This window comes from Corvus brachyrhynchos, unplaced genomic scaffold (genome assembly GCF_000691975.1).
Source record: "Corvus brachyrhynchos isolate BGI_N302 unplaced genomic scaffold, ASM69197v1 scaffold237, whole genome shotgun sequence".
Classification (NCBI taxonomy): Eukaryota; Metazoa; Chordata; class Aves; order Passeriformes; family Corvidae; genus Corvus; species Corvus brachyrhynchos.
Genome location: NW_008238959.1, coordinates 97,418 through 113,153, shown reverse-complemented (window position 1 = coordinate 113,153; position 15,736 = coordinate 97,418). Strand labels below are relative to the sequence as shown.

Sequence of the window (15,736 nt, the reverse complement as noted above, 5' to 3'; positions counted from 1 at the left end):
TGAGCCTCTGCTAAGATAGATCTGTATGTGAAGAGAAAGACAACCTTATCTGCAATAAAGGCAGAGAGGCAGGCTTGCAGAGGACCTCTGAGCACCAAAGGCATTTACACCACATGTTTCAACACCTCCCTTCCACTGAAACACCCCTGCAGCTGTCCTGGTTAACCTGCCCTATGGAAGCAGGGATTGCTTGCACCTATGTCCTCCTCTGCACACTCACATAATTTTTCTTTTACTATCAAGCTGCAGACTCACCAGATCGCTGCCTGAACAAACCCCACAGAGTTAGTGAAGCAATGACCATGTTCAGCCACACCAACTGATGCAGCTGAATATTTAAGACCCTACCATGCTGCAATTCATGTGCTGCCAGGCCTGCTCATCATCACCACGATGGGACACAAGGTGGAGCCACGGAAAACTAAGCCTCTCTATACACAGGCACACATTTGCTTTGGCAGACTGACTGCAGCAACTATAAAAAGCAGCCCCCAAGTTGCTGTGAGGTCTCCAATTACATGGGGCTTCCCCTCCCATACAATGTGTTAAGTTACACAGCCCATTATCAATTAAATGAGGATAATTTTGTCCCCATCTTTTGAGGGGGGCTCCAAAATCTCACCTGATTACTGTGGGTGTGATTTCAGCACAGAAGAACACGCTGAGGCTTCCAACAGCATGCGAAGAAAACATACCCACGATGGAAAACGCAACAGAGAATTTGTCTTTGACGCTGTCACTCATACCTGGCAAGAGAAGTGTGTTCATAAAAAGTAAGAATGAGGTCAAACTTCCAAGAAAGAAAACAAGTAAAGAGGTTTATATTCCTCTTCTCCCTTGACAAGAATTTGAGTAATTTTGTAATACTAATTTAAAACTGGTATTTATAAAATCCATTCCCCAAGCACCTGAGATACTAACACACATGAAAAAAAAGGCAGCGATGTCTGAATTTTTTATGCTCAGCCACCACAGAAAAGGTAAAACCCACAAAAAACCAGACCTTTGGGCAGTCTTTTAGGCACCAGCCTCTTCCCTCTCATGTTTGACAGACAAGTGGAGGCAGGCAACATTCCTCAAGCTGCCAAATGTCTTGTACAGTGCAGCTTGGGCACTGAGGAGGCTTCCAGGACAAGAGAGGAAAGAACTAGAAGTGCTCCCATCTCTGTACTAAGCCCCTACATGTGATCAGTCTGCAAACTCTGTTGTGACTCCCAGCCTGACAGCCTTTACCTAACAACTCTGGGCAAGAACAGCCGATGTCAAGGATGGTGAAGAGCTCCCTTAAGTCAGGGCCGTTTGCTCAATCATTTCACGGCTGGATGGCAGCAAGGTTTCTGGGAGTAAAAGTGTCTATCAAGCACTTGGAGAAACCCCAGTAAATCTTAACAAAGCTCAAAGAAACTGACTCTGGCCATGATGATCTCTCACTTGATCCCCACTTGCCACCTTCTGTGGGCAGGGGTGCGACATCTGATCAGGGTTGTACGAGCTCATGTGGCCTGTCCTGGCCAGCAAGGAGGCCACATCACTCACAGAGAGTATTGCACCATACAAGGGGAACACATCATGCCTGGCAAGAGCACTGGGGAAAGGACTGGAACTTTGCAGCCAACACTCCCCCCCACCTTTCTACAGCCAAGCCCCAAGGCCTGCCTGAAGAAAGAACTGCTCATCAGGGTGCAGTCCCAAGCAGGCATACTGTCTGGGTTGGATCCAATGAAAATTAATACCTGCTTTTTTTCTTGCTGAATATATCAGCTCTCAGGTGAGCAAAAGATGTTTGGGAGCTCTTTGGTTACATCTTCTGAAATGTGCTACAGCCTGCTCAGGGCTAAGCCCTTTCTGCAGTGCACCCCAAGTCTGGGAGAGAGAGCAAATTCTGCCAGCTGATGAGGAGGTAAGCACAGCATCCTGAAAACCATGGGTTTCTGACCACTCTTGCATAGTGGGTGAGGCTACACCACTGACCCCCTCAAGGGGTCATGACTGCTCAGCAGAACAGACCTTGGAAAAGCTGGACAAAACAGGTCCATCAAATCTGATACACAAAGGTAAATTTTGCTCCCCTGTAGTTTGCCACTGCATTGCTCTTACAGTACTTCAGCTTGGGAATGAATTTTTTGAGGTGTTTAAGTCCCCTTATCAAAAGCATCCTTAAGGTGTTTTAATCCCCTTTTCTTTTCTGGAAAAAAAAATAAATCTGAGATTCCTGAACTGGGAAGGCTGCTTCTCAGGAGGAGGCTGAGAAAGCCTTACCCTGTACCTCAAACTTTGGGGGGACCGACCTCTGCACCCTCTCTTGACATGCAGAGGTGAACCTGTGTGGAGGGGGTGCTACCAAGAGGCTGCACAAGATGAGCAGGCCTGCCTATGAATGGGGTCTCAAGGCACTGCACAGGAGTGGGCTTTCCCCCTGCACCCCTCTATGGCAGCAGCTGTGCTCTGGGTGTTTTGGCCCAGGCCTTTTGTGTCTACCTGGGGGAGTGCATCCCACATGATGCAGATTTGTCTGTAAACCATACCTGAGTCTGGAAGTTGACTGTATTTTCCAATCACTGGATCCAAGACCGCAGAAGTCAGAGAAAGATAAAAAAGAGAAAGGGAGAGAAAACAAGAACATACTGTTTTTATATGTTCATTTATCCAAAAGAAAAGAAAAAAGGTAAATCCCACAGGCCACCATAGCCCCACCCCCCCACTCCCAATTCTTTCCCATGCCAAAAAGGTCACATCTTTCCTCGGCCACCAGATAGGACATGCTGTTTCCAGGCTCATCTCAGCTGGTAGACTGCATAGTAATGAGACAGTGATAACAAACCAGCAGCAAAGCATATTTAAAAGCCCCAGAATTACTGCTGGGATTAACACAAAGGCCTCTTTGTTGTTAATGAAGGGGGAGAACAGAAAATGCCCTCCTGCTGCAGCCCTGAGGGAATGGCCAACAGAAGCTTGGGTTAGAGAGCAAAATCTGGGCATCAGTGCTGTCACACTGTTGGGAGACCTATTCCTCTCCAAAACCATGAGCTGATGGTCCATGTGTCACACTAGCCACCAATTCTAACCACACAGGAGCACACGGAAGCACTGGGCAGCAGCACAAGCTGGGCACAGCTCTGCTGGTCATCTCCCACCAGGATTCAGTGACTTCCCAAAGGTGACACGCCGGAGTTCACAGGAAGGGTTAAACATGGTGAGCTTCAAGGTCTGCTGCAGGTTTGTGGCTGGTGGAGAATATCCCCCTCTCTCTCACACCATTCTCAAATTCTGATTTCATTTGCCAATTACACCCAACAACCATGCAGGGTGCTGTGACAGATATCATAATAAGCAGGGTCAGTGCTTCTCTCCAAACACTGTCTAGCTCTTCTGAGGAAAAGTTGTGGGGAAACTGGGGGGAGTTGAGCTGCTCTGAAGTTCGAGGATGCCTTTCTCTCCTCTTCTCAAGAAGAGTAGAGTCAGAAAGGCTGAGGAGGGCACTGCATCGAGACTGCCAATGTAGCACCAAGCACCTAAAGCCATGCCTGATCTTAGTTTTAGCAACTTGGCTCACAAAACCACCTAAACCTGTTATGAAAAAGGTTGTAATGAGTCCTACAGGGTGTTCCTTTCCACCTCCCTCATAAATTTTTTTGTTGAAAAACTGCAACCAGATTTTTGTGGCTCTGGAGCAGACTAAAGGCTCTGACACACCTCTCAACCAAGCAAGTGTGTTTATTACCTCAACAGCCTCAACAAACATCTCCCATCCTTAAAAAAAAAAAAATTAAAATGGGCAAATGTAATGTAGAGAGACCCTGATGACACCACCAGAAGAACGTGGAGTTTTGGGAGGTTGCACACATGCACAGAGCGAATCTGCATGTGAATGGGCTCAGTCCATCAACAGACTGGGGATGAGGTGGGGCCATGGGACTTCTCCCACTCTCAGCTGGGATTCCTGGACATGATAAATATGTGCTCAAAGGGAATGTAAACATCTGTGCCAAGCTGGGAGCAAACACACACGATGCTGGAGTTTCCTCCATGTCATGAAAGAGGTTCCCTGTTTGCCTCCTGCACTCCCACAAATAGTGTGTTTGCTAAAGGTTAACTTCGTAAATGCCTCCGGGAAACACAGTCTGTAAATATGCACAATTCCTGTTGGTTCGGAGCTGCCTTCAGCGTATGCAGAAATGTGAAAACTTTCTACCCTCAATGCAAAAAGCTCTTTCTTATTAAGGCCCCCAATTATTTCTAAACTTAGAAATTAAAACCAGGAAAAACCAGTGTTCTGATGTTCGTCTCACATCCAGTTTGTCCAAAGTATGTCTCAACCCTCTCCCCCCTTCCTTGGGGTGGGGTTTCATGGGACAGAGATCCATCTAATGATTGGCAACTGTGAGAGTGACAAGGCACATCCCACCTACCCTCTGCTTCAACACCTCTCTGATTCATCAAGTTCAACTTGATGAATCAAGTTGAATCTCCTCAACCAATAAAAAATGAAGACAATGAAATAAAATCAAAGAAGGAAAGGGAATATTTCTATAGAAGATTTAATAGCTGAAGCATCTCAAAAGGGCCAGACAAAAGTTACTGCCTGCAAAGGAAGGGGTGGAACACTCACTTTTGGCAAGAACAACCCATTTGAAATGCTGTGTCACCTCCCAAAATCATGTGTATACATTTACATGGACTATACAAATTCACTGTGTTAAAAGTAGGGTCTTTCAGCTGCATAACTCCATGCTGCCTGTATATTACCTATTCCTAGCAAGATGCTAAGAGCTGGCAGAGGACATACACCTACTGTTCTAACTTCTGCATGGTTTAGAGGCCACTTGAGAAGCAGACTTGAGTGGGAAAGTTTTTATTTCCCAATCTCTATCCAGTTCTTTCCCTGGGGGCTATTTCACTAAAATAAAATCAAAAGCATTTCTTGTTTCCTTGCTTGTTTTCTCAGCGACAACCCCGGATACAGCACCAATGCTCAATAAGCTTCACCATGGGAATCACCCAGAATACAATGCCTCTTGTTAATGAGCCTGAGAAACAAGTGTTTGGGGAAACCTTCAAACAAATTCAGCTTCTCAAACTAGGCAGGTGTTTGACATGACAAATCTGGGAAAGGCAAAGGAAATGGAAGTATTTCCTGGTGCCTTATTTGCATGTTAAGCTTGCATGGTCCTGAAAAGCTCTCATCTCCAACTTACAGTTGAGAAGGCCCAGCTGCAGGAGTGATGCCAGAGCTGTAAGTATCATGAAGAGCAGGAGTCCTCCTCTCCTCCCCAGAAACCCGACCACAGGGCACATGGCCAGGCAGGATGCCAGCGCAATCCCAGCCATGGTGTAGTAGTCCGCATAGAAGTTGTGGGTAATTGCCATCTTCGCTTCATGCCCCATCATACTTTTTGCAAAACAGTGGTGTATGCCATAACCAGTCAGCCTGGAGGTAACAGGGGAAGGAAAGAGAGACCATTGCTGAGAGGGCAGAATACACTCTGCAATGTAATTCAGTGTAGGGAGATACTAAAGCAGGAATAAAACACCTTAAGTTAAGAAACTTACGTCTAGGTGCTACTGTAAAAATAAGCAATGATGAAAAGAAGCAAAAGAAAAAAATCCCTATTCAACCAAATATTTGCTGGCTTTATTCACGTAGCTGCTGCTCATGGTATGATCAGGGCATGGGGAACTTTAGAAAAAATCCTAGTGCGCGACAGGTTTTCCCACTGTATTTGAGAAATCCCATTCCCAGAGAAGGACATCCCTCCGTTCCCAGTACATCTGCTGACAGCCACAGAGCCAGCACTGCTGTGATGAAGTAGCCTGTGTGCTTGGACAGCAAAACACCAGGAACACCCACCTGTCTGTGGCATCTGGTCATACTAAGTACAAACATTACATCTCACTTCTCAAGCTAGCCTGTTAAAACTGAAAACCTCTGAGAAAGGAGTATTTGAAGTCATAGGTGCTGCAATGATTATTAGAATTGTGAAACAATAAGCTCCAATTCAGTCTACACATTTACACCTCCCTTCACAGCAATGTGTCTCCTCCTCTTTAAAAACCTTCTTTGAGATGCTGCTGATCGACATCTTACCATCGCATTTCACTCCTCTTTCTCCTGTCTCACTCTGCACCCCCAAAAAATAGAAAAGAAAAAAAAAAGGAAGAAAGAGCAGGGGGCTGGATGTACACAAGTCAGATGAGAAGCCCCAGCATCACCTCTGATGTGGTACAAAATAGCAGCAGGGGTGCAACAGGAGAGGTCAATGCTCTCAACTGCACCCATCACAGCTCAAGTACCTCTACCAGGAAGAGCCTCCTGTCCCTGGCACTTACACAAGACAAACCTCATGGCACAAATTAATAATGGCTGAGAAAGTGGGAGACACAGATCCAGGTCTCCAAAAAAAAAAAGGATGGCAGGTATATTACACTGATACACTTCTATCCTCCTGAAGGTCAGGAATTTGAAGCTCTGTCAGTGTAAACTGGATATCAAAATAAGCATAGAAACAGCTGGGGAGAGATGCAGTTGGTGAGTGCATGACAGCCCAGGGCCTGAAGAGCTTCTCGTGCAAACTTATGAAACGATGCTCTAGTTCAAAACCCTACCCTCAACACCAAACACCTTCCCCCTGATAAAACCCTAGTACAAGCACTTGCTGTTACAGAAAAATGACATTTGCTTTGGATAACTAGATTACAGATGATTCCTCCCATAAGAGATATATTAATCAGCAAAGCAATAGTAATGAAAGGGCAGAATTGACCAGTGTTTCTTCTGTCTTTCTCTTCTGTGCATGTGAACACACTTGTGGAAGTTGCTATTGAGGCCATGACCTATAAACTAAATTATTGTATCATTTGGACTTTACTTTCCAGCCTGTTCCCTAGGAATTACCCTATTGTCTTAACTCGGTGAGCAGCTCAGAATCGTTACTTTTAAAACTAAATCCTTGACTCTTTTAATATCTTATTGTTCTCTGCAAAAGGTTCCTTCTCCATGCACTAAAAATTCAGCACAGCCCTGTCTAACAGGAATAACAGAAGTAAAATCAAGTATTTTTTTTCACCCCCTAAAAACAAACATAAAATCTATTTCCTCAGACATACATTTGCTTCATGCTCTGCTTGGATGGCAAACAGCCTCTGTGTGCTAATGCCAGAAGTTATTCTTTGGGCTGCCTCATTCTGCTTTAGGGAATTTCCAAATATGCAAATTAATGTGGGTGAGGGAGAAGGGGAAAATTCCCCACGTAAAATGTTTTCACAAGTACATTTAACACTGCCTATTAAATGTATTTGGGGAGCCTAAGGAGAAAGCACTGTTTCAGAATAGAGGGAGTCCCTCACTGGTGGATGGAAGAGAGATACAAAACTCATAGAACCAGAGTTGGGTCTGCAACCAACAGCACTGGAGACTGACCCTTGAAGTCTGTGTGCTTCTGGGTGACTATTTGCCCAGCATAGGGGCTGTCCCCTCTGGATAATGACTGATCCACAAGCTTATTAACAGGAGTGAGGGCTGCCAAGTAGAGCCCTGAAGAGAGGAAGAAAAAGCCAAAAGAGAGCTATACACTTTGAAACCTAGCAGAGAAAGGGGATTCCCAGTCTTCTCCATCCCCACCTCCCATTTGAAAAAAAAAAAAACATGAAAAATTCAAATGGGCATTTTACAAGATGGAACAATTAGAAAATGCACTGCTGGTGCCCTCCCAGAATCTGCAAGCCCATGCATTTCCTCTTTACAAGGTGTTCAGTTCTGGATAGAAGGTCTCAGAGCCTGTAACCTGCAAAACCCTCAGGCTGACGCTTGTTTTTGCCCACGTGAGCATGTCCAAAGCGAAGCCTTAGGAGGCAAGCACCACACTGTTCTGTGTGAGATCCTGTACATGATCTGGGAGTGCTGAGCACTTTGTAATCTGCCTTTGAAGACCCACCAAGCACAGCTGTTACACGAGGGAGCAGGCTTGTATTTACTGGCCAGCAACATCTTCCGCTGCACCGCAGACCTATCAGATGTAAACAACTTGAACTTGCACTCCTGTGGCATAAATGGTTTCACAACTCCCACCTGGGATGCCAAGCAGATGTCTGCATGCATGAGCACCTACCAGCACGTGGCCACACGAGACCACTGGTGACAGAAATGCACTTGCAGCACGGCACCTGAGAAGATGTGGTTCTGCTGCCTGAAACAGCCAGTGAGTTCCTCCACGTTTGCCATAAAAATATAGTTCCCTACAACAGCTGGTGTTTTTCCAGGATCATTTGTCAGAGACATTAGTGAAGGGTCCCACACTAGGAAACAGCGGAGCTCCCTCATCTCTTCCCATTGCTGCTCTAGTTCACTGACCACACAACTATTTAAACAAAGAGATTGGACTTACGAGTTCACACACAACACTACGATGTTTTTCCACAGGTTCCTTGTTCCCACCACTTTAACAATGCAGACTTTCTTCGGTCTCCTGGTGATTTCCTTTTCTAGCTCTGAAAAAAACAAATCAGAATTATCATTTCACTGAGGAGAGTGAGAAGGAGAACATTTACTTGTGAACTAAGATATTCTGAGGGATGTTCTGGAGAGCAGAACACAATTGATTACACTAACAGGAACTATAAAAAAGCTGAACTGCCTGCCTAAAGTCCAGCACAGGTTCCTCCTTTCTTCCAGGCTTCCCTTCACCTTCCTGAGGCAAAAGAACTGCCTAAGAACTCCTTCACACTCCAAACCTTCTCCCAGTTAAAAATGTCTATGGAAAATGGGAGCAGTATGGAGCTTGACCCCAACAAGCATGATAGCAAATTTCTTGAAGAACTTCAGGAGTCTGTTAATTTTCAAAACCCTCCACAGGGACTGCATTCATGGAGCTACAAGCTCTGCTGCCTTTGTGCAACGCATACCTAAAAAGCCATGGAAAGGACTGGAGCTCAGACTCATTTTTCATGGGAAAAAGATTCTTCAATCTTTTGAAGTTTGTTCAAATGCAGGTTTCAGGGTGAAGTGGCTAGGACATTATGTCAGCTCATCCATCTTCCACTCCACTCCCTTTTCAAATATTTAATTTTTTTTCTGATAGATGTCCTAAGCATTAAGACATTTCCTTAAAGAAAAACCACTGGGCATCAGCAGCTATGGTGTCTCTGCATTTCAGAACTAAAGCCCCACCATGTCCTTCAAGTGCTGGGCAGCTTCAAGTTAACTTTTCGTTGCAATGCTGAAATAACACAAAAGCCTTACAAATGTTGCATCTGATACCCTTGTTGGCACGGGACAATAATGAAGGGCACTGCTTATTTCCCAATTATCATTAAGTTAGAGCTTGAACACCTACCTAAGCGTGCCAAAGTAGCCACTGTTTCCAAGCTACCGGATCAGTGAGCAACAAGTCCAATAAAAGCGGGAGAAACTGTAGCTATAAAGAAGCATCACAAAAAGAATGCACTCCAAGAGTACAGACTAGAACTGTTTTTTGGGGCAAAGACTCGCACTGCTGCTTTCTAGCCTGACTGTGTTTAAAGGCAGCAGTGTGGCCCGGCTGTGAAGGGTGCACGTGTTCCCTTTCGTGCATATGCAATGAGCTCGGGTGTCCTCAGTTGCCCACACTGGCCTGCCCTGACCTCTGCCTTACTCTGCTGAATAGCAATTTCCTAAAGAGATGCAGGACAGGAGAAAATAAAAGCAAGCTGGTGGAGGGGAAGGGGAGGGTAAAAAAAAAAAGTCACCAGAATTTACAAACTAAACAAAAACCACATTTGCCAGCTAATATTTGAAAAGTGCATCATAAAAATAGTAGATCAAACAAACACTATTGACATGCAAATACTTGAGCTATTCACTGCTCACAGGTCTCTCTTGATCTTTTCTCTAGAGTGGGAAGGCTTCCAACAAAAGCAGCAAAGGGTATTTTACATCAGTGATTGTACTCAAGCAGAATATTGCCATGCTACTTTCCTAACAACCTGATAATGGCCATTTCTACCCAGAATCTATGCAGCATGAAGCTCACAAACCCAGAAAAACTGAGGTGGAGCAACGGAAGAAATTGGTTAAATTAATATTTGTATTGCAGAAGCCCTCTGCAGGCTCAGCAATGGATCGGGGCCATATTAAAATATAAGCAATAAAAAAAATGGAACCTAATCTCAAAGAACAAGGTCAAAATCATTTTTGCAGCAAGATTCTAGGAAGGAATAAGTGGGAACAAAATAATTCAGAACAATGGAAGCAGTTAGATAAAACATAATTGTAAAGCCCATAACTGAGCCCAGGCCAAACCTTCTACAGCAAAAAAGTCAAAGCAAGCACTAGAAGCACAAGGGCTTTGAAAGGCTGTTGATGGGTGTATACTGTTTCAGCTGAAGGGCAAAAATGAAAATCACTCCCCAAACAACACATATTGCACAGATTTCATGTGGAAAAAAGGCTTCACACTCAAACTGTCTAAGAATGACCAGATCTGGCCTATAAGGTAAAACATCTCATCCTCTGACAGGTACCTATGCTATATTCTTTGGATTTTCTTAATCTGTTGGTGTTTTTTGTTTCTTGTTTCTCAGAGAAATTTTTACTTTTTTCTTTCAGGACAGAGAGTAAATTTTATTGTAAATACATGCTTTATTGACCCACAACTTAATAAAATAAAGACAAGCAACACTTAAATTGGCTACACTTTTCTTTGGAACCAAACATTATTTTGCCCTCCACTCCTGCTTTGTTCATACATCAGAGGTTCCTATAATCCATATGTTCTTTATTTATTGTCATACATCCTTCTCATGTGCACTCAGCTCCCCCCCCTTTTAACCTTTCTCATACATCAGTGCTTCTGAACTAGTTCCCATCAGTGTTTTGCACTGAACTGCTCTTCTGCCCTCAAGTGAGGGCTCAGTTGGTTACGTGAACTGACAAACACCTCCTATTCCAGCTGCAGTGAGGGTCACACATGAGAGGGGTTCATCCCTTCTCTACCCTGTCTCATGCAGCAGTCTTTTTTCAGTGGACCCTTGCTTCTGCTTTCATGGGATTTATACTCCATGGATACATTGCAGCATTATACAAAAATTCCAGAAGTAACAGCATTACAAGCATTAAAAAAAAAGGGGGGAAAAGGTGTGGGGGGGGGAAAGAAGAAAACCAAAGAAAAAATAACCTGGCCTCAAACCTTACACCAAAGAATGGAAACAGAACCTGGCTTTTTAACGAGAGCCTTCTGGCTCTACCAGCTATTTACACCTCCATCCATCTACAATGTTGTTAAAACTCCAAATCTAAATCACCTGCTCCAGATGAATGACTGTCTCCGAGTCTCCAACACCATCCTTCTTTCTGATGACTTTCTCCCTCCTTTGCTTCTATAAATACTAGTGAGATATTCACCAAAAATCCCCACCATACTGCAAAATCAATGACTTGCAACAACCAAAATATCATTCCAACAGGAACAAATAAGCTATGTGACTTGCAAAAAAGTCATCAGCTACAGAACTGGCTCTCATGTAAGTGACCTGCTGTCTTTGGAGGGAGCCTGCGTGAAAGGACCTGCTCTGACTGTGATGAGCATCAGGAGAGTGACAGCTCTCAAGCTGACTGACTTCATAGGTCAAAGTTAAGGTATTAAAAGTCAAGCCAAAGCCTATTAAAACCTCATGGAAGGGAATTATTACTCTCTCAGGACTAACACCAGAAAAACTCCTGTACCCCCAACTTATTACTTGATTTCACACTGAAGTCACCAATACAGAAGGAATTTGCATTAAATGTTTCAGTTTTGATTTACCAAAAGGGAGAGTTTAGAACATAAAAATATTTCTATCCATTTATTCAGAGGCCCCTAATAAGTTTTCCCATACTCCAGAGCGCACACACACTCTAGGCTTCCTATTCAGGGACTCAGTAGGAAAACTGTCAATAAGCTAACTCTTTATACCTCAGTGGAAATTAAAACTATTCACTGGCAGTCTCATGGGAAGGGGAACCCTACCAGCTTCCATCTTGCAACGCTGCTGAATTCTCATGGGACACTCTGCATTTCAGAAGCATGCCTTTCCAAATCAGAAAATATCTTTGAAGCCTTCAGATGAAGCCACCCATCTCTGCATCACTTGGCTTACACAAAACAGACAAAAGCGCAAATCAAGCTGCTGAAAAATGATGTCCAAAATGACAAGTGTCCTGTGGTGATGGACTTCTGCTGGATTTTTCTGGCTGCTAAACGATACTGTGAGTAGCTCTTTGAACATGAAAAGAGCTACGGAAACCTAACACAGAGGCTCAATCAATCCTGGAGCATGACAGCTCTGCAGCAGGAGGTGGACCAGTCCGAAACACAGAGCTGAAGCAATCTACTCTCAGGCAGACAGAGTTACTGGTACACAGGTTTATTTACACCTTCCAGGACTTTTGTCCAGCTCTCAAGTCATATACAGAAATTACGAGGTAGGTAAAATACTGACTGATAGGCAGAGAGCAATAAGGGATGGAAAATGGAAATCATAAGTGGATGGCAGGACACTAGCAGTGGGGTGACTCGTCTTATTTAAAAAAAAAAAAATCTCATTTAATAACCTGAGTAGGGAGCTTGGCAAAAACCTCAGAAATGTACAAAAATAAGGTCTTCTGATGACAAAGTGAGGCATTACCTTATTATCAAACTAAGTAGAATACAAATGGGCCGTTAGAGGGAACTGGGTGAGCTTGAGATCCAGTGTGTGGCAAAAGCCAGAGAACATGTGAAACACAAGGCAGAATTCTCAGTGATTAAGGAATAATGTTTCTGGTGGAAGATAAGCAAAACCTGTGTTGGACTTGGTTACGTACTACCTGAACACAAGTGACTATATGGCGCCAGTTTATTGCAGCCATGAGGTATTTGCAATTCAGACAATGAAACACTGAAATTCTCTTACAATTCTAGTCATCAGTATTTGAGAAACCAAAGCTCTGGGAAATCCATTTATAAAAGGAGAGGAGAAAGAGGAGAACTTGATCTCAGCACAGGAATGGGGCTGCTCTCTTCTCACATAGCATGAGAAAAGAGAAAAAGAGTTTTAAGATAGGCACAGACTGAAGGAAATGGGAAAGGGAAAAAAGAACAAACCCAGACAGCTATAGTGTATTTGAATTGAATGCTAAAATGTACCCACAGTAGAAGAGGAATATGGAGACTGGGATGGACTTCTGACAAAAGCTAATAAATACTAACAGCACTTAAATTGAACCTGATTTCACGAGAGCAACTCTGTAACTCTATGACTATAATAGCTAAGGACTGATTACAATGATTTATTTCAATCCTGTATTTCTATTTACATTCAAAAAAGATCAAAAAGTCAGACATAAGGTTGCTGTTGCAATCTTCAATTGCTCATGTGCATTATGATACAGCATTTAGATGACCACATATAAGTTTTTTCCCCAGAATGCTCGCTGCAGTCAGCCAAGGGGCAGGTGTTAATGACATTTCCACCTTTCCCATTCAACATGTGCCCCTCAGCCTCATTATCCAAACTTCCCAGTGAGAACCAAAAAAATCATAGATTTCCTTAGAGACATTCCTACAGCGCTGTCAGAATATACACGTATTTCATAAATTCTAATGAAATAATCTCTACCACCTTCTTGTAAGACTAAGGGCAAAGATTACTCCTGTTTTGCAGGCAGGGAGATAAAACAGAGAGGACTTGTGTCCAGAATGAGAAAAAATCATGCAGCAATACCTCTTGTAGGTGCCAATATAAATTCTCCCAGCTTTCTGCAAATCAAGCCCCAGAATTTACATGGTAGAGACAGACACTGAAGAAATTGTGATTAGTGACAGCACTGAAAGAGCCTGACTCCAGGGAAATCTCCATCATTGTACAAGAACATCTGTGTTCAGACCCAGAGAATGAGTACAACTCTTCAGGAAGTATTCAGCTACATTTCCCCAACACTGTCCTCTTTCCTTCTGCAACCCTCTGCCTCATTCACTACACACCTTCCAAATTCTGCAACAAATGAGGAACAGACAACAGCTTCATTCCCACATCATCGTCCATCCTATGCACTGATTCGTCCATCCTATGCCCTGTGGAAAAAATAGGTCGTAATCATGTTATTAAAGGCTGTATCATCATGCCTTCATGCCAGGAGGCCAAGCAGGGGTTGCCCAGGCAACCTGACTTCTTGCACTTCCCAGAGCGTGACTTGTCAAAGCTTACATTCTTCTAACATTATCAACATTAAAAAACAACCAAACAACACAAAGAGCACCTCCAATGTCCTTGTGTGGAGCTGTGGCCATCAGGAGGTTGCAGGTACCCACACGTGCATTGCTGCTCTCTGTTGTGGGAGCTATGGAAGGAACCTCAGCAGGCTGAGCAAGCAAGCTGGGAGCAGGGAGGTGTGAAACACACATTTTAGGAGCGGATTTTGCAAAAGAAGAGTTCTGAGACTGAATCCTGGGGCTTGACAGCTTGCTCTGGAAGGAGGGGGAAGCAAATGATTGCAGCCCCTTTGGTCTCCATGCTCTAGCTCTCCTCTGTTCTTCCTCCACAGAATGTTCTTCCTCCATTACTTCCCCCCAGCCTCTTGTTGCCTTTGCCTAAATCCCCTCCACCTATCTTTATTCTTTGCTCTCACAACTTCTTTAAGTCTCTTATTTCCTCTCTTCTCTGTCCACTGGTCCCTTCTTACTGCTCTCCTCTTCCACTTGGTTCCTGAGGTCTCCCCTCCCATTTTTCCTGTCCACATCCAGACTCACCAATCCTCTCCCCACTGATGCCTGTGGGCTGGGGAAATGCCAGCACCACCAGGGCTTGCTGCCAGCCCTCTGCACATTGTTCCTGCCCTGTAAAACTGGCTGCTCCGGGAGGATAGGTAGCACTGTGGACAAAGAGCCAAAGTGCCAGTGGGGCACAAATCAACAGGCTGGAGTGCAGCCCATGAGAGTCTGCAGAGGACTCAACTAGTGAGAAGGAGTTATTCAAACTGAAATAGAGGCTGACAGCCCCCTCTTATTTTTTTTTTCCCTTTAAATTTTCTAGCATACTTGGCTTTTCCCAGTAGCATCAAAAGGGACATTCTCAGTAGAGTGCACCTTTTTTCCCCTGTTCCCTCCCAGACCTGATACTGTCAGATATCACTACCACCCTTGCTACCACCCTTCCAATTGCCATCACCATGGCATGCATGGGCTCTCCTCTTCCATTTCCTGTACACCTAGCCAGGAGAAGAGGACCTAACTGATCAGTTTCATTCTTGTTATTCACTACCATGTACGGCACATCCTGAAAGAGTTGCACAAACTCCATCAGTTCCTGCTACTGGACAACAGGGGCCCAGCAGGAAAAACCCAGACCCTCCTGAAAGGTGCTTTAACATACAAGAGGGCAACAGAAAGTACTGGCTAGGCTTTCTTTTTTAATTTTGAAATAGAAATCTTTGTGGCTGACACATAGCCTTCAAACAGCACCTTGAACTGTTTTAACTACATTTCCCACATTCACCTGACCATCCTCTGGGAGCTGCATGGAACACTTAAGTTTGGCACCATTAAACACCCAAAAAAGAGGATCTGGCAAAAGAGGACATCTGGCAGGTTTGTACATCACAATCACACGGAATCACCTGTATTACGGTGCCAGGAAACTTGCTTTCCTTCTCCAGCTAATACACTCTTCATCTATCACAAGTTTCAAACCAGTAGTGTAGTGATAGGTGTGATGGTCTAAGGGTTTGAGTAAAGCTTTACAGGGAAAG

At 44.1% G+C, this 15,736-nt stretch overlaps 1 protein-coding gene across 3 annotated transcripts in view; it reads right to left on the bottom strand.

Annotated features, from left to right (window-relative positions):
* SLC22A23 (solute carrier family 22 member 23) overlaps positions 1–15,736 on the bottom strand; it is a 108,771-nt gene that overhangs the window by 9,143 nt on the left and 83,892 nt on the right. For 2 of the 3 annotated variants that reach the window (XM_017738591.1, XM_008637071.2), the window contains exons 7-10: positions 8,382–8,484; positions 5,196–5,428; positions 2,526–2,558; positions 623–746 (exon numbers count right to left, since the gene is read on the bottom strand). In XM_017738591.1, coding sequence (XP_017594080.1) covers positions 623–746; positions 2,526–2,558; positions 5,196–5,428; positions 8,382–8,484 — 493 coding nt within the window. Of the gene's footprint in view, positions 1–622; positions 747–2,525; positions 2,559–5,195; positions 5,429–8,381; positions 8,485–13,973; positions 14,064–15,736 lie in introns of all 3 variants that reach the window. The other variant, XM_017738590.1, reaches the window with a different exon arrangement.